The sequence below is a fragment of the Calliphora vicina genome, chromosome 5 (assembly GCF_958450345.1).
Source record: "Calliphora vicina chromosome 5, idCalVici1.1, whole genome shotgun sequence".
In the NCBI taxonomy this organism is placed as follows: Eukaryota; Metazoa; Arthropoda; class Insecta; order Diptera; family Calliphoridae; genus Calliphora; species Calliphora vicina.
This window is the reverse complement of record NC_088784.1, coordinates 113,026,041-113,046,750: the sequence shown is the minus strand read 5'-3', so window position 1 is coordinate 113,046,750 and position 20,710 is coordinate 113,026,041. Positions and strand designations below refer to the sequence as shown.

The 20,710-nt window shown below is 29.8% G+C and overlaps 1 protein-coding gene across 1 annotated transcript; it reads right to left on the bottom strand.

The window, feature by feature from the left end:
- Positions 1 to 8,914: 8,914 nt before the first annotated feature.
- Positions 8,915 to 20,410, bottom strand: hbn (homeobrain). Its single transcript, XM_065512001.1, has 5 exons — positions 20,173 to 20,410; positions 14,830 to 15,220; positions 14,544 to 14,673; positions 9,829 to 9,916; positions 8,915 to 9,559 (listed from the first exon to the last, which is right to left on the bottom strand). The coding sequence occupies exons 1-5, from the start codon at positions 20,300 to 20,302 to the stop codon at positions 9,099 to 9,101; spliced, it is 1,200 nt and encodes a 399-aa protein (XP_065368073.1). The 5' UTR covers positions 20,303 to 20,410; the 3' UTR covers positions 8,915 to 9,098.
- Positions 20,411 to 20,710: the final 300 nt, after the last annotated feature.

Here is a 20,710-nt window from a genome sequence, read left to right as displayed (position 1 = left end):
GATCAGAGTGCTCAAGAGTGCTCTGTCAATTCACTTGTGGTTGTTGTGGCGAAAAATACAACCAACCCAAAAGCAAAAACAACAACTGGCAACTTTGACAGTTCACCTACCTTTTAACAAAAACAAAGTACCTGTTGTTTTTGTATTGTTGTATTTGTTGTAGTGATGCAGTCACCTTTCTAAGTGTGCCCTGATTTCAATAATTTATTTTCGTGAATGATTTTCGGAAGAACTATTAATATGGGAGATATGATTATTTATGGACGACTATCATAGAATTAGGTGACATGAATTCTGTATATATAAAACTGACTTGTAGCTAAATTCGTTTAGATACCTATATAAATTAAACATTTATGACAGATAAAGTCCAATTTTGGGAGGAAATTTGAATTCGGTCTATTTGTATAACAGACCGATTTCAGTCAGTTTAATTAGGCTTCGTCAGAAACTTATTCTGAGTCGATCGGTATACTTTAAGGTGGGTGTTAGACTAATATTTTTGGGCGTTACAAACATCTGCACTAACACATTACACCTTCCCCACTATGGAGGTGTAGGGTATAAAAAATACTTCCTCTAAATACGAGGTGGGTCGCTCTATATAAATTTAAATTTTAAATAGTGTAATTATTATTGTTTTACATTACAAAAAATACTGTATTATTTACATGCCTTTTAACTAAAAAACAAACAAATGAAAAAGAAAACATCAACAAAATTTAGTGAAGCCCTGGGGGTCTATGATTCTATGATTCTTATCACACACTACAATCACACATTGTTGGTGTAAATACTTTTAAAACCTCCTAATTTTCTAGTATTTTCCTTATAAATTAGTTTACTATTTACGTTTTTTAACATTTTAATTAAACTGAATAACATACAACTTATATTTTGTTTGCTTGTTTGTTTGTTTGAGATTTAAGTTACTTAGCTGCGATAGCATCGGCATCCGCCGAAGAAGAGCCTCGTCCGGGAAACGCCAATCATCCTATACCTTTGTATAGGAAGCCGGAATTCTCGAACTCAGCTCCTAAGTTTTATGGTCTCCACCAAATTTCAATACGAGTTTTGTTTGGATCTAAACCATATATCAAATTATTTTAGGTTATAAAACCAAAGTCGATTGCATGTGGTTATTGTACACTTTGAAGAACCATAACGCGGTAAAGTTAGACGACGCCACACATTAACCAATGCGAGTGAAACGCAATTCCTCGAAGGCAGCGAAAAAAGGACGGCCTGATTGCCCTTAGCTACAAGACAATGACGCGCGAGTTCTTTCTCCACCCAGAGCTGAATTACGAATGAACTTATATTTTAAATTTATTAAAACAAAAAGAAATAAGAATAAGAATAAGAATTTTTGTAACTAGTTTTCAACTTTTAACACCGCGAGTACAAATGACAAACTAAAGTTTGAGAGAAATATGTAAATATAAAGCAAACAGCAACAAGTGTGAAGAGCGGAGAGTAACATAAAAAATCGGGGTGTGATGGAGATAATAATAATTCTCAATACATAATAATATGTAATATGTAATCAGGTATTATAACATTTCAAAGCATCTAAATTAAATAGTCATAGAAATATAATACAAACAGAATATGAGAATATGTTTACAAAATTAAAACGATATGTAAGAAATGTTTTTAACACAATCATATTTTATTTCCAAAAAAATTTGTTTCAAAGATGATTTCAAGATTTCTGTTGAATTTAATGTGGATACCAATATTTTTAAGAGATTTATGCTCAATAAAATGATTTTCGAAAGTGGGACTTAGTAGGAGCTATGACTAATTATGTACAGATGATCATAAAATTACGTGACTTGACTTCCGTATATATAAAACTTATTTGGTGCCAAATTTGAATTGATTAATTTTTAATTTTTCGGTCTGGGTGGACTTTTCTGTGGAAATGCCCATATACAAAATATGTCCTATACAATAAAAAAATAATAATTATTAATAAATTTAAGCCAAAAAAAAAATTGGTTTAATCTCATCAATTTATTTTCGGAAAACCAACAGAAGGACATCGTTATATCGTCTTCAATATCTAGGAATAGATTAAAATTTTAAGAAAAACTAAGAAAAATACAATCAAATACAAATTCTACATCCAAACTAAAGATTTTATTTTAATTTTCGATCGGCATGGAATTCTGTGGCAGTGGCAATATTAAATTTTCAGAATATTCAAACTATACATATAGAGCGGAAACCAGAAAAAACTCAAACAAAAAAATATTCAAAAAATCACGCATACGTGTGTTGTTTTTATTTTCACATTGTTTTTGTTTTACTAATACATTCTCATCTCTTTGGTTTTTTACAAGTAAGTTTGACAGTAGAGTTTCCGATCCATGTGTATATGTATATCTATGATGCAAACTTTATTGTTTAATCGAAGGCGATAACAAATGTTCAATTATTAAAAGACGTAATTCAGCAAAATATTAATGAAATATTTTTAACAATTAAATAAAATTCAATAAAAGTCTTAAAACTCATATAAGTACCACTTGAACTTTGACGTCTATGATACAATACAAATGTGCAGCATCGGGTATGAGCAGAGCAACTCAAATCAACCCTCTATTGAACATTTTGCGAATTGTATTAATAAAATACATATTAGACCATGTTTCACTCAGCTTCTTCTTTATTTACATCGGTGTTAACAAAAAAGTTATAACGTTAATCCCAAAATTATAACAAAATAATAGAAAAACGGAAAGACGAAAAATAAAAAGAAACAAATCAATACAATGGAATCAAAATTTCAAATTGAAAGAAACAAGACATCAAGTCAAAATACCAATGAATATCGTTGTATGAAAAACCTTTCAAAAATAAAATAAAATAAAAAATTAATAAAGTAAAGTAAAAATGTCCATGTACATATGTATGTGCTTAAGTAAGTACATACATACTCGTTTGTTGATATGTAACAGAAATAAAGTATAAAGGATCTTTAATTTCTCTTGCACTATGGCACTCAATCTTCATTACACACATCATTGTATTGCAGGCTCGTCGATTTCGTACTAGCACAAGAACATTGAATACAATAGAGGAGTTTTTGTGAAAGTATTCAACTGGAAGTACTTAATTCCGTTCATTAAAATTACATTTCTACACACATCTATCTATGTATCCATACATCAGTATGATTGTACGACGGTTCATACTCAAGCAAACATGAATTAAGTGTTTTTGAACGAATAAATGAACGAATGATTTTTCTCAGTTTATTTTATACTCGCAAATATGTATGTATTTTCTGTTGTTTCATAAATGTAGCATTTGTTTAAGAGCCTCAACATCTCAAGGATGTGTGTGCCTGTGACTGAGTATTTCAGAGTTTGTATGGATGGATGTATGTGTGTCTGAATGTACACATGAGTTGAAGGGTATAGAAAAGTGTAATTACATTTGTTCCTGCGGTGTTAAATACATAGTTTGATATCCTGTAATTATAGTGTACAACGGTTGTAATTATTTTTTAATAAATATTTCAATTTAAAAAAAAATCGCAATTTTGATTTAGATTAAGATTTGTTTTTCATAACACAACGGGACATTGAATTTTGATATTTATATATATGATTATTTTGAAATATTTATTAAAATAGAATTAAATCAAATACACTCTACACAGCGATATTTATTCTGTTCGTTTGGCAAACTAGATTTATTACTGTCCCATATTTTGCTTATTTATGGTCTTGAAAATTTGCAAAGCAAGTTAAAAACTAACATCACCATTGTTGTGTCATTGTCGTAGGACAGCCGTTACTTTGAGAATAATAAAAAAATACAAACAAATATAAATTCCACTTCCAAACTAGAGATTTTATTTTTTATTTTACTTTACTCTGCAGAAGCAAAATTACTGTTGTATGGAAACATTACAGTCAGAATTAATATAAAAATTAACTTGAAAAACAACATAAAATTTTCTGTCATTAGTTATCGATGCATAGTTCAAAAACTAAACTAAGTGAGCGAAAAGATTCTAACTAGTTCATTTAGCTCAACCAAGTGAATCGTTCAATTGAAATAGTTCGCTCATGAACTACCCAAGTCTTCATATGAATTCGCCTTGTATAGAACCGTATGGTTATTTTGACGTTTTACAACAATTTGTATGGGTTGCAGAGAGAAAGAAAAAAAATAATTTTTAATAGGCAACGTGTATAATATATATATATTTGTGTTTTTTCCAAGCCATAATCATTTAGACAGCTGACTCATATCTTATATGGGAGCTATGACTAAATATGAACCGATCATCATTTAATTAGGTGACATGAATTCCGTATATATAAAACGAAATTTGTGTAGATACCTGTATGAATTAAACATTTATGACCGATAAAGCCCAATTTCGTAAGGACATTTATATGGGAGCTAGGTGAAATAATTGAACGATTTCAGTCAGTTTCAATAGGCTTCGTCCTTGGGATGAAAAAATTTTATGTACCAAATTTTGTCGGAAGGTTTACAGGGACAGCCAGCCAGACGGAGGAACGGACGGACGGTCATCGTTTAATCGACTCAGAAAGTGATTCTGAATGCTGTTTGAGGCCAACCATATTATGAATCCAGCTCAGTCATACTATGCTCATTTTTAAACCTATATGACATGAATATATGACTATTAAAAACTACATATACGCTTATAATATGCACTATAAAGAGAGAAAATATGCAATAAAAACAAGTTTTTTATTTTAAATATATTTATTAATAAAAGAAAAATATAAATTGGAATATTTTCAGATAGGGCAATTATATGGGGGCTAGGAGAAATAATGGACCGATTCTAACCAAATTCAATAGGCCATAACAAAATGTTTGCATAGTATTTTCAATCAAAATCAAGCATATCGTAAGTAGAGTGCTCATACGTTCTGGAAATATTAAGATTATGTGATGACGCAACGGCTCTGAAGTTTGGTGATGCATTTTACAAAGGGTAAAAATTAGAGTTGTCAAATATTCGACATATTCTAAAAACCGGTTTTCGAATTATTCGAAAAAGGATAATTTTTAAAACCCGGTTTTCGGTTTTTCTATCAAAAACCGGTTCGAATAACCGGTTTTTAGCCTTTTTTGTCAATTGGCTTGTAATTTCTACATTTTTCATTTGCGACCCCTCAAAGTATATATATATTCTGGATCGTTATAGATAGCGAAGTCGATATTGCCATGTCCGTCTGTCCGCCACTATGTTGAAATCAACTTTCCGTGGCCCCAAATAACTTACATACGTGATTCATACATCAATATATTCTTCCGGCTCGATTGCTATTTAAAATCGAGAAAATCGGTCCACAAATGGCTGAGTTATAAGGAAAAAACCAGGACAATCTCGTTTTTGACCTATTTTTGACCCATATCTGTATTACTAAATCATTAATATAGACAATAGATATCTCAAAGACCTGTGCAACGACATGTATGTATAAGGCCATAGTAAGTTGGACACTACAAGGGGTCAAAATCGGAAAAATATTTTTTTTAATTTTTTTGTCAGAAATTATTTGTCCCCAAAAAAGATTTTTTAAAAATAAAATATTAAAAAAAAATAAAATAAAAAAAAAACTTTTTTAAAAAAAAAAATAAAAAACTATTTTTAAGTATAATTTGCTGAAGGGTATTTGGGTTTGGTTACGCTATAGCTTGTTCACATAAAATACTTATTGTTATTTAACCACAGTTGTACTGATATTTATATTTTAATAGTAGTTATTTTTTTTTAATTAGTAAACCATTAATATATATAATTTTCTTAAATTTTTATAGATAGTTAATATAGTTTCTGCAACCAGATTTCCCCACATTCCGAATTAGGCACCTAAAATCAATTTAAAAAAAATAGTAGTTCACGTATGTACATATGTAGTTTCATATTCCGAATTAGGCACCTAAAGTGACAATCAGTTGTATGGAAAAAAATTTTTGTTAAAATTTTGAAGAGTGCCGGGTGGAATATTGTGACACTAGGCCTAAATGTTAAGTGCTGAAAATTTGAGCCAAATCGGACAACGATTTCTGGACGCGCATCGAGGTCAAAGTTCAGATATATGCAAAATTTTACTGTTAATATGGAATAAATAGGTGAAACTCGTTAACTTTCTGCATTGTTTTCTAGAAATATGTAGATTTATTTATATTAATGAATATTACATTAAAAAAAAGTTTTGGAAATTAACCCTGTATCTCCTTTGGTTCAAAATGACCCAAAAACTGTATTATCGCCAAAATTAGAGAAAAATGCAAATTTTTCACTTTTTGAAAAAAATTTGCTACTAAATAAATACTTTTGCAATTGAATGCAAAAGAATCGAAATATGTACGTAATTATCGTTGTAATGAGATATAAATGACAAAATTTTATTAAAAAATTTTAAAGTTATTACAAATTCGCCAGACCATTACCGTGTTTCAGACCACTTGAACAAAAAATTTAGAAAAAAAATTTAGATATTTCGAGAAAAATTAAAATAAAAGCTCATTTTTACTTAAAATACGTCCATATTTACTTGTATATGAGCTTTTGTCTTCGTAGGATACCGTTAACCTATTCGCAGGTATGGCCAAAAAAAATAATTTTTTTTAACGGCTGTTTCAAAACTCCATTTTCAAATTTTTAAAAATTTTGTTAAACAAATTTCAGATTTTTTCGATCATCACATTGGGGTTTATTGAGATCAAAATAGGGAATAAAAATATGAAAAAATTATGTCAATACCTCTTACAGTTTGTCCGTACCTGCGATTGAAATTTTGCGTTTTTCAAGAAAAACTAATTTTTTGTCCATATTTAGGCGAATGAGTCCAATTTCCTTACTGTTATAAATTTTAAGTAAAACCTATTCATAATATTATAGTCCTTGTAATTTTAAATATGTTCTGAAAGTTTTACTAAAATCGGAAAACGATAACCTTTGAATCGTGAAGGTCAAAGGTCAAATTTTTCAATATTTGGAATTTCTAACGAAAAGATAGCGAAATGTTACATATTTTTGGGCCGATTTTCATGAAACTTGAGGAAAATATATATTGGGGTCTAGCATTTACAACAACAGTGCAAAAATGAATTTTAACCTTTAAGAGGACTTGGGGTCAAAATGGTTGTGTTTTTCTTGATTTTAAAAGTTGAGAATAATTTGGACCCCAAGTGCTGCTAAGGGTTAATTTCCATTTTTGTGCTGTTATTTTAAATTCTGGACTTTATGTTATATTTTTCTCAATTTTAATGAAAATCGGCCCAAAAATATGTAACATTTCGCTATCTTTTCATTAGAAATTCCAAATATTGAAAAATTTGACTTTTGACCTTCACGATTCAAAGGTTATCGTTTTCCGATTTTAGTAAAACTTTCAGAACATATTTAAAATTACAAGGACTATAATATTGTGAATAGGTTTTACTTAAAATTTATAACAGTGAGGAAATTGGACTCATTCGCCTAAATATGGACAAAAAATTAGTTTTTCTTGAAAAACGCAAAATTTAAATCGCAGGTACGGAAAAACTGTAAGAGGTATTGACATAATTTTTTAATATTTTTATTCCCTATTTTGAAGTCAATAAACCCCAATATGATGATCGAAAAAATCTGAAATTTGTTTAACAAAATTTTTAAAAATTTGAAAATAAAGCTTTGAAACAGCCGTTAAAAAAAATTATTTTTTTTGGCAATACCTGCGAATAGGTTAACGGTATCCTACGAAGACAAAAGCTCATATACAAGTAAATATGGACATATTTTAAGTAAAAATGAGCTTTTATTTTAATTTTTCTCGAAATATCTAAATTTTTTTTCTAAATTTTTTGTTCAAGTGGTCTGAAACACGGTAATGGTCTGGCGAATTTGTAATAACTTTAACATTTTTTAATCAAATTTTGTCATTTATATCTCATTTCAACGATAATTACGTACATATTTCGATTCTTTTGCATTCAATTGCAAAAGTATTTATTTAGTAGCAAATTTTTTTCAAAAACTGAAAAATTTGCATTTTTCTCTAATTTTGGCGATAATACAGTTTTTGGGTCATTTTGAACCAAAGGAGATACATGGTTAATTTCCAAAACTTTTTTTTTAATGTAATATTCATTAATATAAATAAATCTACATATTTCTAGAAAACAATGCAGAAAGCTAACGAGTTTCACCTATTTATTCCATATTAACAGTACAATTTTGCATATATCTGAACTTTGACCTCGATGCGCGTCCAGAAATCGTTGCCCGATTTGGCTCAAATTTTCAGCACTTAACATTTAGGCCTAGTGTCACAATATTCCACCCGGCACTCTTTGAAATCTAAAAAAAAAAATCGGCTGTCACTCTAATGTACATATGTAGTTTCATATCAAAAAAAGAGCAATTGATCTATATGAGCTACTTAGGTCACTTTTGAACTATGAACTAATTAATATGAGCGATCATTGAATTGAACTATAAAGCACAAGTCTATTATATAGTAACCTGAAATGCAAAACTCATATGACCCACCTACAGTGTAGCCCATTTCAATAAAAAATATTTTACACAATTTGTTTATATTATTTTTTCATATTTTTATTAAATTTCTAAAATTATTTGATTTAAAGTCTAGAAAAGCCATCTAAATGTATGTCTTTTATTTTATATTATCTTTTTAATATTTATTTATGTTCTATATTCATTTTACAATATTATTTGGCAATTTTTATTGAAAATTCTACTATATAAAACAAACAAAAAAATACTATAGAATTATAATACAATTGTTATGGATAAAACAAATAGGAGAATGTAAAAAAAAAATATTTTAAATTTTATCCAAAATAAAGAATGACTTGAAGTGGAAAATAATAAAGATTTAAAATAAAAATTAAAAAAAAAAATTGTCAATGAGACAACTACTATATTATATCACTTTGTATTAATTATTAATTGATGTAAAAACAAAATTAAAACTAAAATTTTATTTACATTGTTTTTCAGAGTCCCTGTTGAAAACTCTATTACTTAGTTGTCGTTTACATTATCGTTCGTCCTATCACGCGTTGTACAGTTTTAATGTTCAGTCTTCTGATTTGGTCACCACGGATACTGGTGTTGAATTTCCACTTATACTACCAGTAGTATGGTTGTTCATGGGTGATTTTGGCGAGGCTGCTGCCGATGAGGTTACTGTTACGCCACCCGACGTCACTGCACTAGATCCTTGTACAATTGTAGGACTTTCGCGAGGACTGCTGTTGCTGCATGGTGGACTGACTTGAGCCGCACTGTGTAATGACAAATTCTGAGGGTAAGCTGAGGCATTAAAGATACCGTTCAAATTGCTGAGACCCATGTATTGAGAGAGCAGGGTGTGAAAATTTGGTAACTTATAGTGGGGCATTAGACCCTGAGGCAACAGCGCTGGGTTGAATGGCTGGTGTAAGGCAAAATGAGGTGGCCAAAACTCAGCTGGCAAACCAGCCGGATGTCCGGGAATTCCATGAGGCAAAGGTATTCCCAAGGGGAAATCAGACAAACCTAAAATATAAACGAAAAATAAAATACATTATAAAACTTTCTACACTTTAACTTTAGCATAATTAATAAGAAATTTTATTAATTAATTTCACATTAAATGTGTAGTTATTGCTTTTGCCCAAATTGTTAGATTACGTGACTGTGACTGTCAAGAATTAGTGCTTGAACAGGCCGTACTTGTATGATTGAATTACATTGGGGCAAACAAAATGTAAAGCAAACCACGTAATGTTAATGGAAATCAATTGAGTGTGTAAAAGAAAACTCACCTTGTTCGGGTAATAAATAACCATTCTTATCTTGATTCATGAATTTTTCACGTTTACGCCATTTGGCACGACGATTTTGAAACCAGACCTGCAAAGAAAAACAAGAGAAAAATTTATTAATTTAATGGAAATACGTTGAATTTAAGTTGAATGCAAATTAAAGTTTAGAAATATTATTAAATGAAATTGAAAAGTTCGCTTTAATCGTTGCAAATGATTTTAAGCCTATAATTTCCTCAATAATTGCCATAACCAATTATCTCAAACACCACCAGAACTGACAACCAAACCCCACAGCTAATACTCAACAACAACCGCCAACAATTTCCAATGAATAAACGCCCAATTAACCCCTTTAATCATCATTGTGCACTCTTCTCAATCGACTGCTTTCCCCCACTTCTATCTTCGTCCTCCTGGCCATACATTTTAATACAGTTACTGACGACACCAACAGACAATAGAATCCAATCGGAAGTTAAATTCTGTGATTTGCCTTCTACAACTACCTCTCATTCTCTCGAAAACATACTCACACTCATCCCTACACCCGTGCCAAACAATTATATGAACAACAACCATCTCCCACCCAAGCAGCCATCCAACCATTTAGCCCAGCCATTGATGAACAATAAAAAGACACTTTTGATGAAGTAGAATCATCATCCTCGTCGTCGTCGTCGTCGCAATCATTTAAAGATGTTAGACTTTTACAAATGTTCTCATTCATTCTTTTCCTCACTTCATCTCTCTCTCCATCTTGCTATCTATCTATCTATCTATGTATGTGTGTTCAAAGTCCTTAGAGAGAATGAGCTTATTGAAATACAACAAGGTATGATTGTATGATAGATGGATGAATGGTTGGATGGATGGATGAATAATGGCCATGATGATACTTGTGTATGAAAGTGTGTCTTATTAAATGCAATTTACAATTGTTTTGTTGATGTTGTTGATTTTCTAACAAGTGTAACCGAATTGAATCAATTGTCTATACTTCCTTAAATTTTCCAAACAAATACAAGGTCCTTAAAGAAAATAATCCATCCAACTACAATACAAAATAATTTCCACATTTCTATTGCAATCCATTTAAACAGGCTGTATTTTAAAAGTCTATTTGCCACATTTGTCGTACTCCCATCACATCACATCACCTCTCCGCCCCTTCCCACATGATGGTTGTCGAACAAAGGAATGCATCTGTGCGTGTAGTAAATTAGTAATGATTTCCTGACAATAATTGTTACAAATTATTGTCATACTTTATCGTCTGTGCAGTGCAGTAAAGTAAAAGAGCATTTCCACAACATAAAAGCTGTAAATTGAAACCGAGCTTTCCATGGATATTTACAGGATACACAGTAAAGTCTATTGTGTGTGCAAGACAAGTTCTAAAGAATACAGCCACTTGAACATATGCAAAAGAAAAAAATTAAAACAAAAAAACCTAGATGAAATTATCACCCATTTACAATGTATATAAATAGGTAAAGCATAAAAAGAAGACTCCAAAAGAGAGAGAGAGATGATGATGATGCTGATATTGCAATTTTAATTGTTACAAGGACAATTATAACATGTAATTTAACATACAAGAGGATGTAGGATTTTTGTGTGTGTTTTTTTTGTAAGTTAGTTTTTTCTTTTCAATGAATAATTTCAAATCAAAAGTTCATCAAATATAACAGTTTGTATAACAGTTAAACAAAATAAATTCAATTAAATGTATTTTACAAATGTAAGCCAACTAAATAATGACTTGTTAACAAATGTTTAAACAAACCCCACAATTATTATTATTATTACAATTTTTGTTGTTGTTGTTATAATTCATCATAATTAGGCTTATAAAAGCTTAATTAAAAGCAATTAAGTCATTATCTACATCATCAACAGCATGCGGGTGCAATTATTATTTTCATACATATTTACATTAATGAAAAAAACTACATTTCCTTGTTGCTTGTAAATAAAAGGATTTTTTATACAGCAGCTATTAAAGCGCTTAAAACATTGATAAATCAAAACACGAGTCCTTTTTAATTCTTCTCATTGTGAATAGAAATTTGCATAAGAAATATGTAGTTGAAACTTTTCAGGTACATACTTACATAATATTCTCATCACACAAAATGAGACCAGAACAAATTTCAAAATTTCGAAAATAGTTTTAAACACTTTAATACACTCTCACATAAATAGATTCTTATTATGTGTGTGGCATGATGTACGTACATACATACGTTGCTATTTAGTGGAGATTTTCCAAATGATTAGATGATTGTTTTAGCCTGGTGTTGGTATTTTATTGCATTTTTTTTGCTCGAAGTATTTATAATTAGCTCGACTTTGTGAGCTTGTTGTTTGGGAATAAATAAATACATATGTATGTATGTCTGTAGATGGTACTTAGGGTGTTTGCTGTTTGTACTTTGTTTATTGACATTGGAGGGTTGTTTTAAGCGGCAACATTAACATTAACATCATACGAAATATTTGTTAAAATTCACACATAATTAGGGTGTTTAAAATGGATAACAACAATATACACAAGCAAACAATTAAATAAGAATTAAATCACAAAATATGTACAATAAAGTGATTCAACAACAATGACAACATTTGTTTGAAAACGAATTTACAATTTTGTATACAGTACTTGACCTATCAATAAATAAATCTTTTTCAACCGTTCACTCATCATTATCATCGACATCCCTGTAAAATCCTTCAACAATCATTTCATTTCATTTATTTTTTTTCTCCTTCAATCTGCTTTGGCTTTAGATACGATTGAGGAATCCACTTTAGACGCGAGATGAACATTTAATTGGTCACTGATATTATCTTCGACATCATCATTACAAACACTCATACGTACGCTGTCGCTTAGACGTCCTTAAACATGTTGTACGTACGAGACGTGTATGCGAAAAGGATAGGAATTAAGAAAATTTTACAAAATCAACATCGCGTGTCATTCCAAACAAAAGTACAAATGTAACAATGCTAATTCCCTGTTAGTATTATTTGGAATTTATACTCTTACACACACACACACACGATTTTATTTACTTTTTTATCATTTTTTATTTCATTCAATTTAATCCTTGTCGATTTGTTTGTATCAATTTGTTTATTTATTTATTGTTTGTTGTTGGTTTTTATGAAAAAAAAAAAATGTTTCACGCGTATTTCGTATAGATCGTTTTAAAGGATTTTATACTCGTGTATTTTTGTTTTTTTTTTATTTTTTTATTTTTTAACAAGGCAATTATTTTCGGATTTACTTATTGCATTTGCAAAAGGACATACATAGAATACACACTCATACCAAAAAAAAAGAAAGTGTACACATACACAAATAAATAATTATGAACACATACATGTGTGTGTCTGTGTGTGTTTACATGCATATGTTGTGTGTGAGTATGAGTGCAAGGAATAAGCTTTTACTAGGGATTTATTTGTATCTATGTATAGTTACACATGTATGTACTTATGTACTCGTATTTTTGTGTTTAAGTATATTTGAATTCATGCTGGTCTTTTTTTATCCACATAACTGGTTTAAGTATAAAAAAATGATGTTGTTTGCAACATCAGAGAGCCAAAAGCAATTGACGTTTTTTTGTCCTCATTGTTGTTATAAGTATGTATTTTTATTTAGCTGGTCATGCTTTGTTAAAGATTTATGGAGATTACAATCAGTCTATTTTATACATTTATTTATTTCAATTATATTTGTAATAGCCTAACATAAAAATCAGAGTTAATAGTAGAAACAAACTTGAAAATTGTATCAATTGTTATTTGAAGGATTAATAAAACTGTAATTTCAATGGCTGCATGTATGTAAATACGATGCGTTTGATTGCAACAAATTATTCTCTATTTACGTGCTCAAAATTGTTGCATGTTATGCTTGAAAGATCTAAATTTTAAAAACACATTGTCAAAACCATACTCGTAGTAGCTAAAAACTTCTGCGATCAATTATTAGATGGACTTGGTAGAATTTTGAGAACGTCTGGTTATTTCTTAACTTAACTTAAAACAAGTAAGAAAGTATATTTGGGCAAGCCCGACCATATGATATCCTACACCGAGTATATGATTATAAACAGTTTTCTTGTGATATGAAACTTATTTGTATTGATTCTTATTTGAATACCAACATTTTTAAGATATTTATGCCTGATAAAGTGATTTTCGATATGTTTATAATTAAGATATTTATGAGAGCTTAACTATTAACTATTAATAAATAAATTATTATTGGACAGATACTCCTTGGGGCAATATAAAAGTTTGTGCCGACTTTTGTCGAATTAGTTTTTTTACATGGACGGACGGAGGTTTAATCGACTCAGAAATTGATCCTGATCAGATTGGTATACTTTAAGGTGGGTGTTAGACTAATATCAGCATCAGCACTAATCCAATATACCCTCACGCATATTGGTGGCGATAGTCAAAATCAGTTTAAAAAGTAAGCCTAGTCTTTCAAAAAATGCTATCATTTAACTTGTTTGTATGTGTGTAATTTTAATAGTAAATTTAAAAATTTACTATTAAATTTTATATTAAAAACTCGATTATAATTTGTTGCTGTTCCCATTCGACAATTAAATTTAAATTATCTCTTAAATAACTGCAATTACTTATTTCTAGTGTAAGTGTAGATTTTTGTTTTGTTTAGTATTTACCTGTACACGTGCTTCACTTAAATCCAGACGCATTGCTAAATCTTCTCTGGTGAATACATCCGGATATTGAGTTTTTTCAAACGCTCTCTCCAATTGATGCAATTGGAATGTTGTAAAGGTGGTGCGGGATCTGTTCACAAGGGCAAATAGAAAAGAAACAATACATGAAATATTTTCATTATACAATTACAGACAATTTTAAGAGGATCAAGGATTATGCAATAAAAAAACGAATTAAAAAATGTAATAGAAACAAAAAACTATTGATGTTTGGCGCTTTTCTTACCTTCTAACTTTTCTGGGTCTTTCCATGTCCAAATCATGGCCATTGTTAAGACTATTCGACATATCATCATCGGTATTATCAACATCCAAGCCATTGTCGGTATTGTCGGGAGAGTCTTCTCTTTCACGCTTTTCAGCATGCTGCTGCAGATGTTGATGATGTTGCTGATGTTGCTGCTGCTGTAGATGATGGTGGTGTTGATGGTGATTGTTCAGATGTTGTTGATGCTGTTGCTGCAAGTGTTGTTGGTGCAGAGCCAACTGATGTGAAGGTATTAAATGTAATTGTGTATGTAATTGTGGCAATATAGAGTTTTGTAGAGGACTAGTCGAATTGTTGCTATTATTATTGCTGCTATGCAACGATTGTTGATTTAACGATTCCGTTGAGTCTGAAAAATTTACAAAAAAAAAAAACGGTAATGAAAATGATTATTAATGTTGAATTTCACAAAATCAAATTGAAACAATCTGGCAGTCCAAGAAGAATCCGATTATTAGTGCTTTAAATGAGTGTGCGTTAGCACTCAACGCTGTCAATTTAGAAACATTTTAAAATTTAATTTTCTATTCAAAATTTATGCATACAAATCCAATAAGTGCCAAATTAAGCTTTTATATGTAAATTAGTTTAAAACACTTGTGTTAAACAATATAGAGTCTCTCTCTGTGTGTGTGTGTTTGTGAACAAATGAAAAATAGCAAGAGTAGATGCCACCATTCGTGCATAAATACACTTAACATATGTGATGCATCATGCAACATGCCCCATGGTCCACAAGGTAATTGAATTACAATGATGTTTTAGTATCATAGACTAGAGTACATCGACACTAAAGAGATTAGAAACAATTGAATTTTAGAGCAGGTGTGATAAAACACAAAACCACATCTATTGAGACTGAGAATGATTATGATGTAATACATACAGACACACTTGTATATATGTACATGCATGCATATATGGATGTATTTGTGTTATCATGTGAAAATTGTGCCGAATAAAAGCGATTATTAGTATTTATTGCAATAAATTCCAACCTATTAAACATCAACCACTTTTTGCTCTGCCAAAAAATAAATCCTGACGAAATCATTTTTTTACCCGCAAAAATTTCAATTCAATTGAATTGAATTCAATATTTTAAGTAAACACACTACCAAATGTTAAGTGGGTAAACAATGGGTTAAAAATCAAACACTTTTGTTTTGAAAATAAAATTGCAAATTCAATTCAATACAAAAGAAAAGAAATTTCAATTGAATTTGTTTTCGATTTTAAAGCTTCTATAGAACAATAAATTGTGTGCGTAAAGACCAAAACAAAAAACAAAAAAAAAATGCTTAAACTTATAAAATTATTTTTATTGTTGTTGGAATGGGTTTTATTTGAAAACAAAGTGGAAATAAATAAATAAAGTAAGTATGACTATGAGTGTATGTGTGATAGCATACACATACATATTTATAATGGATTGAGTGAGTGAGTATAATACTTGAAACATTTGAATATCCTTTTAGGGAAAGGGAACCGGAAGGGCAAAGCGAAAAAAGCGCGAATTTGTAGACAAATGCAAAAATTCTAAAACACAACGAATCAATAAATTCAGGTTTTCGAATAATATTTTTATATTTAATCAAGAAACCCCTTCATATATTTATTAAATTCACATACACACAGAATTATACCTAATAGAATTATTTTAACAAACACACACATACTCGTAAAAGGCGTAGCAAAGTTCATTTCGTTTTTTTTTTTTTTGTTGTTAAACCTATAATCAAAACTTAATGAACCTCAAATTAATAATTTCAATTTTTCATTTTTCTATTATAAACGATATGTCTGCTGCTTCTCTACTGGAAAAGCTTGTTTGACACAGCATGTCACCATTTATCCACCAAAATCTAAGCAGCAACAAAATAAAAACCAACATTAAATCAAATTTTTATTCAAAAACATAAATACGAGGGAAAGTACGTTTTAACAAGACTCACACATTTAGCCTGCATTCATTTTATTCACTTGAAAAGCAATTGAAATATTGTGCGACGCGTCGTGCATCATCGTCATCGTCATCATCGGACGACAGGACGATATTCACAAATGTTCAAGAGAATATAAAATGAGGTAATTTTCTAAAATCGAGAAGAAGCAAAAGAAATCAGCGAAAAATAGCAAATTACTCGCAGTCATAGTATTGACAAATAAGTATTAAATGTGGATGTGGTGATGATATGATGACGATGCTGTTGACGTTGACGTCCAAATCATAAGCAAATTATGATTTCAACATAAAACTGTATAATACATACATACATCACTTATACATACCTATAAATGTACATTGTACATAGAATAAACCCATCATAACCCTCAAAACATTTAATATGAGTTTAGAGTTTATGAATTTTGTACTTGTGTGGTGTTTTTTTTTTTTTTTTTTTAATAAACGTTTCATATTGCAGCCATGATCATAAAATCATTATATCGAGCACGACATCGACGATGTCCTGTTGAGCTTTTATATTAGAAAAAAATCCAACAAAATAAAAACGTATTTGCCATTAACAGCAGATGAAAAAAAAAAAAAAAGTGTTTTGATGTGAAGGCATAAAGGTTCTAAATTGGGTGATTTCCTTTTTAGGTGTCAATTTATGGAAACTGATACAATTTTTGTTTTCTGTTTTGTTATAAAGTTGTTTGTTTGAGTTTTTAGAGGTGTTTAAATATTGACGCCCAAGGTTCGGTTTGCAATTAATATGTATAATTCATGTTTTTGCTACAGCAGGAGGTATAGACTATTATTTTTATTATAAAGTGAAATTGTAATTAAAAAACTTAATTTTTAACTTTTTTATTATTATTTTCAATAAATACAATATATACACAGAGAAAACAGATTCGTGATAGCAACCGAATTTGTTGCCAATCGAATGATTCGGTTACACACATAGAATTTTTCGGTTCTAACAACAGAAAGTCATTTGATAAAGAAGAATTTCGGTTGAATCAATCAAGCATTGGTTACCCCTTAAACAATTTTGTAGCTGCAACTGTAAAATTCGGTCACATAGGTGGAATCATTCGATTGGCAACGAATTCGGTTGCTATCACGAATATGTATTCTCTGTGTATGTATCAATATAGTCTTAAGTCTGTCTAACTATATTAAGTGTCGACTTAAAACATTCATTGTCTACAGCGACTGAATAACTTGTTTAAATCATAGACAACATAGAGCGGAAACTAGAAAAAAAAACTCAAACAAAAAATTACTCAAAATAATCACACATACGAGTGTTGTTTTTGTTTTCACATAGTTTTTTCTACTAATACATTCTCACCACTTAGGTTTTTGACAACTGAGTTAGGCCTCTGACAGGAGAGTTTCCGCTCTATGTCTATTCTATATGGTTTAAATAAAAACTTTCAGTTTTTTTTTAATCCGATTTTCCAAAAATAATGTGATTCTTTGACAAAAAGTTTTGATTGAAACGTTTAAATTTTTGGTATTCAGTGTTCGCTTTTGTGATCGAAAAAGTTTTTCAAACGAATAGAACTCGGGAACCTAACTACATTTAATTTAAATTTAGAGGACAATTTTTTGACCTATTCGTGATTTTATACACAAATCTGAAGAAAGATTCGTGAAACGTTTTAAAAAAAATTAAGTTTTTTATTGAACTTGTATTTGAGGAATTAAAGCGTTTCAATTTCTGGTTCGCTTTCATGATCGAATGAGTTTTTGATTTGAATAAAATTCTTGTACCTTTCGAATAGCCTAAATACAGCATTGTATCGCTGTCTATCCTAAATTTAATTGAAATTTAAAAGATAATAACAAAAGAATTTTATAGTATTTTTGTAATTTTAAGCAATTATTCGTGATTTTATATACAAATCTGGAGAAAGACTCGACAATATTTAAAAATGTTTGTTTAGGAATTAAAGCATTCCAATTTCTGGAGTTCAGAGTTCGCATTTGTTATCGGAAGTGTTTCGAATGGCCTAATTAAAGGATTATATCGCTGTCTAACCCTAATTTAATTGAAATTTAAAAGATTTTGCAGTAGAATTAAAACATGTGTTTCACAAAATATCAACAGAAATGAAAACATTGTAAAATTTTATTATTATACATAAATTAACTGTAAAATTGAATTTGAAGAAAAAAGTTAGTGAATAGTTAAGTATTAATAATTCCACATGTTCCCTTCGAAAACTGTAGATTTTTAGGGTGCCAATGTGCAAAATTATTCCTACGTTAGCGCACATTATCACAAGATCGAAATAATAATGATAGATTTACATTTACAAAGCCTTAATTTTTACCGGCTAAAGGAACACAATTTGAAAATAAAATCAATCAATTTAACTCGATATCGAAATCGACGATTAGACCCCAAGGTAAAATGAAAACTGCTTTAGCTGCCAATACATCTGTCAATTAGATGAAATAAGCGTAACCACAATAAAGGAGACAATATCCACTGTTTAGGGCAGACAATTTTTGATTTTTGTAACAAAAACTAATTCAAAATAATAACATTATTACATGAGGAGGTCCACAACAAAAATATTTCAGTTTGGTCTGACGTACAGTAAAATTATTGACCTTAGCTTACATTGATTTTAATGTGTAGAATTCGATTAAGTCAAAACAAACTAAAAAGTGGAATTATTGCATTCTCTTTGGACTTGCTCAAATTATATATAATATATTCTTTGAACCGCATTTATATCCATCAACTATTAGAGTACACGAATCATAGCTTTGTTAACGTTTCCGTTCAAGCTACATTTAAAATATTTGAGTTCTCGTCTAAGTTAAACAATTCCGTATTGTCAGATGTTGATTGATTTTAAAACTGTTTTGTTTTTGGTTAACCAACCAGTTTTCAGAAAGCAGCAATTTCTTATTTGGCAGGTCATTATTTCAGATATTTTTTCAAAGTTTCATAGTAATGAAATTAAATATCATGTTTTCCTTTTCAAACCCTATAAATTATTGATCGTTTTTACACGAATATTTTAACAAATGCAATTAAATCGGGAAATCGCATGAAATATTAGTTTATATCTACTGATATTGTTTCTGCAATGTGCATAAATTGATTTTAGGACCCTCAGATGATTAGCTGATAACATTAACGGCAATATAAATTTTAACAATATTTTCAAGACTACATTGATAATACGTTAGATTTTTCAAATGATCTCGAAGTTCATATTATATTTCATTTAAATCTACATTTATGTATGTATTAATTATATCCATTAGTAGAGTAATTTTAGATGCATTTAAATGTTTACCGTTGTTTATTGTAGCTGTGAACTTACCACTACGTTTCGTTTGATTTCCCAAAATCTGATCAATACTGTAGACTGCTCGTGGTCGAGAAACGGGACTTTCTTGAATAGGACGTATAACCGGAGCCATGATAGCATGTGACGTTGTTGTTGTCATCATTATATTTGACGGAAATTGGAACACAAAACTTTAATTATTTTTTGTTTATAGATGTAGCTTTTTTGTCTTCTTTAAATTATTATAAAACTCATCAAATTATTTTTGCTTCACTCTTCTTTTTTTATTTTTCGATAAATTAATTTTTCAATATGTAATTGCACTTCTTTTATAAATCTTATGTGTATTTATGAGTATAGAATTCTTTTTCCGTATGGAGAATTCTTCTAAAATTATCTTTTGTTTTTAATTAATTTTATTATTGTATTTATTTGCACGAATGGTAGAATTGTTCAAGAGGACGTGTTGTACGTTACGACCATTAACCACCGACTAAGCAAGGAACTGTTAAAACATTAGCATTAAATACAATTATAACAGTTATTTGGTGAAGCCAACCAAGTGTGTGAG

What these genes read in the sequence shown, in the direction of transcription:
- hbn (XM_065512001.1), bottom strand. Translation starts at nt 20,302, where the DNA reads ATGATGACAACAACAACGTCACATGCTATCATGGCTCCGGTTATACGT. An exon ending in AAATCAAACGAAACGTAGTG is followed by an intron (nt 15,221 to 20,172) that starts GTAAGTTCACAG and finishes TAAATTTTTCAG; the next exon opens with ACTCAACGGAATCGTTAAAT. An exon ending in AGACCCAGAAAAGTTAGAAG is followed by an intron (nt 14,674 to 14,829) that starts GTAAGAAAAGCG and finishes CCTTGTGAACAG; the next exon opens with ATCCCGCACCACCTTTACAA.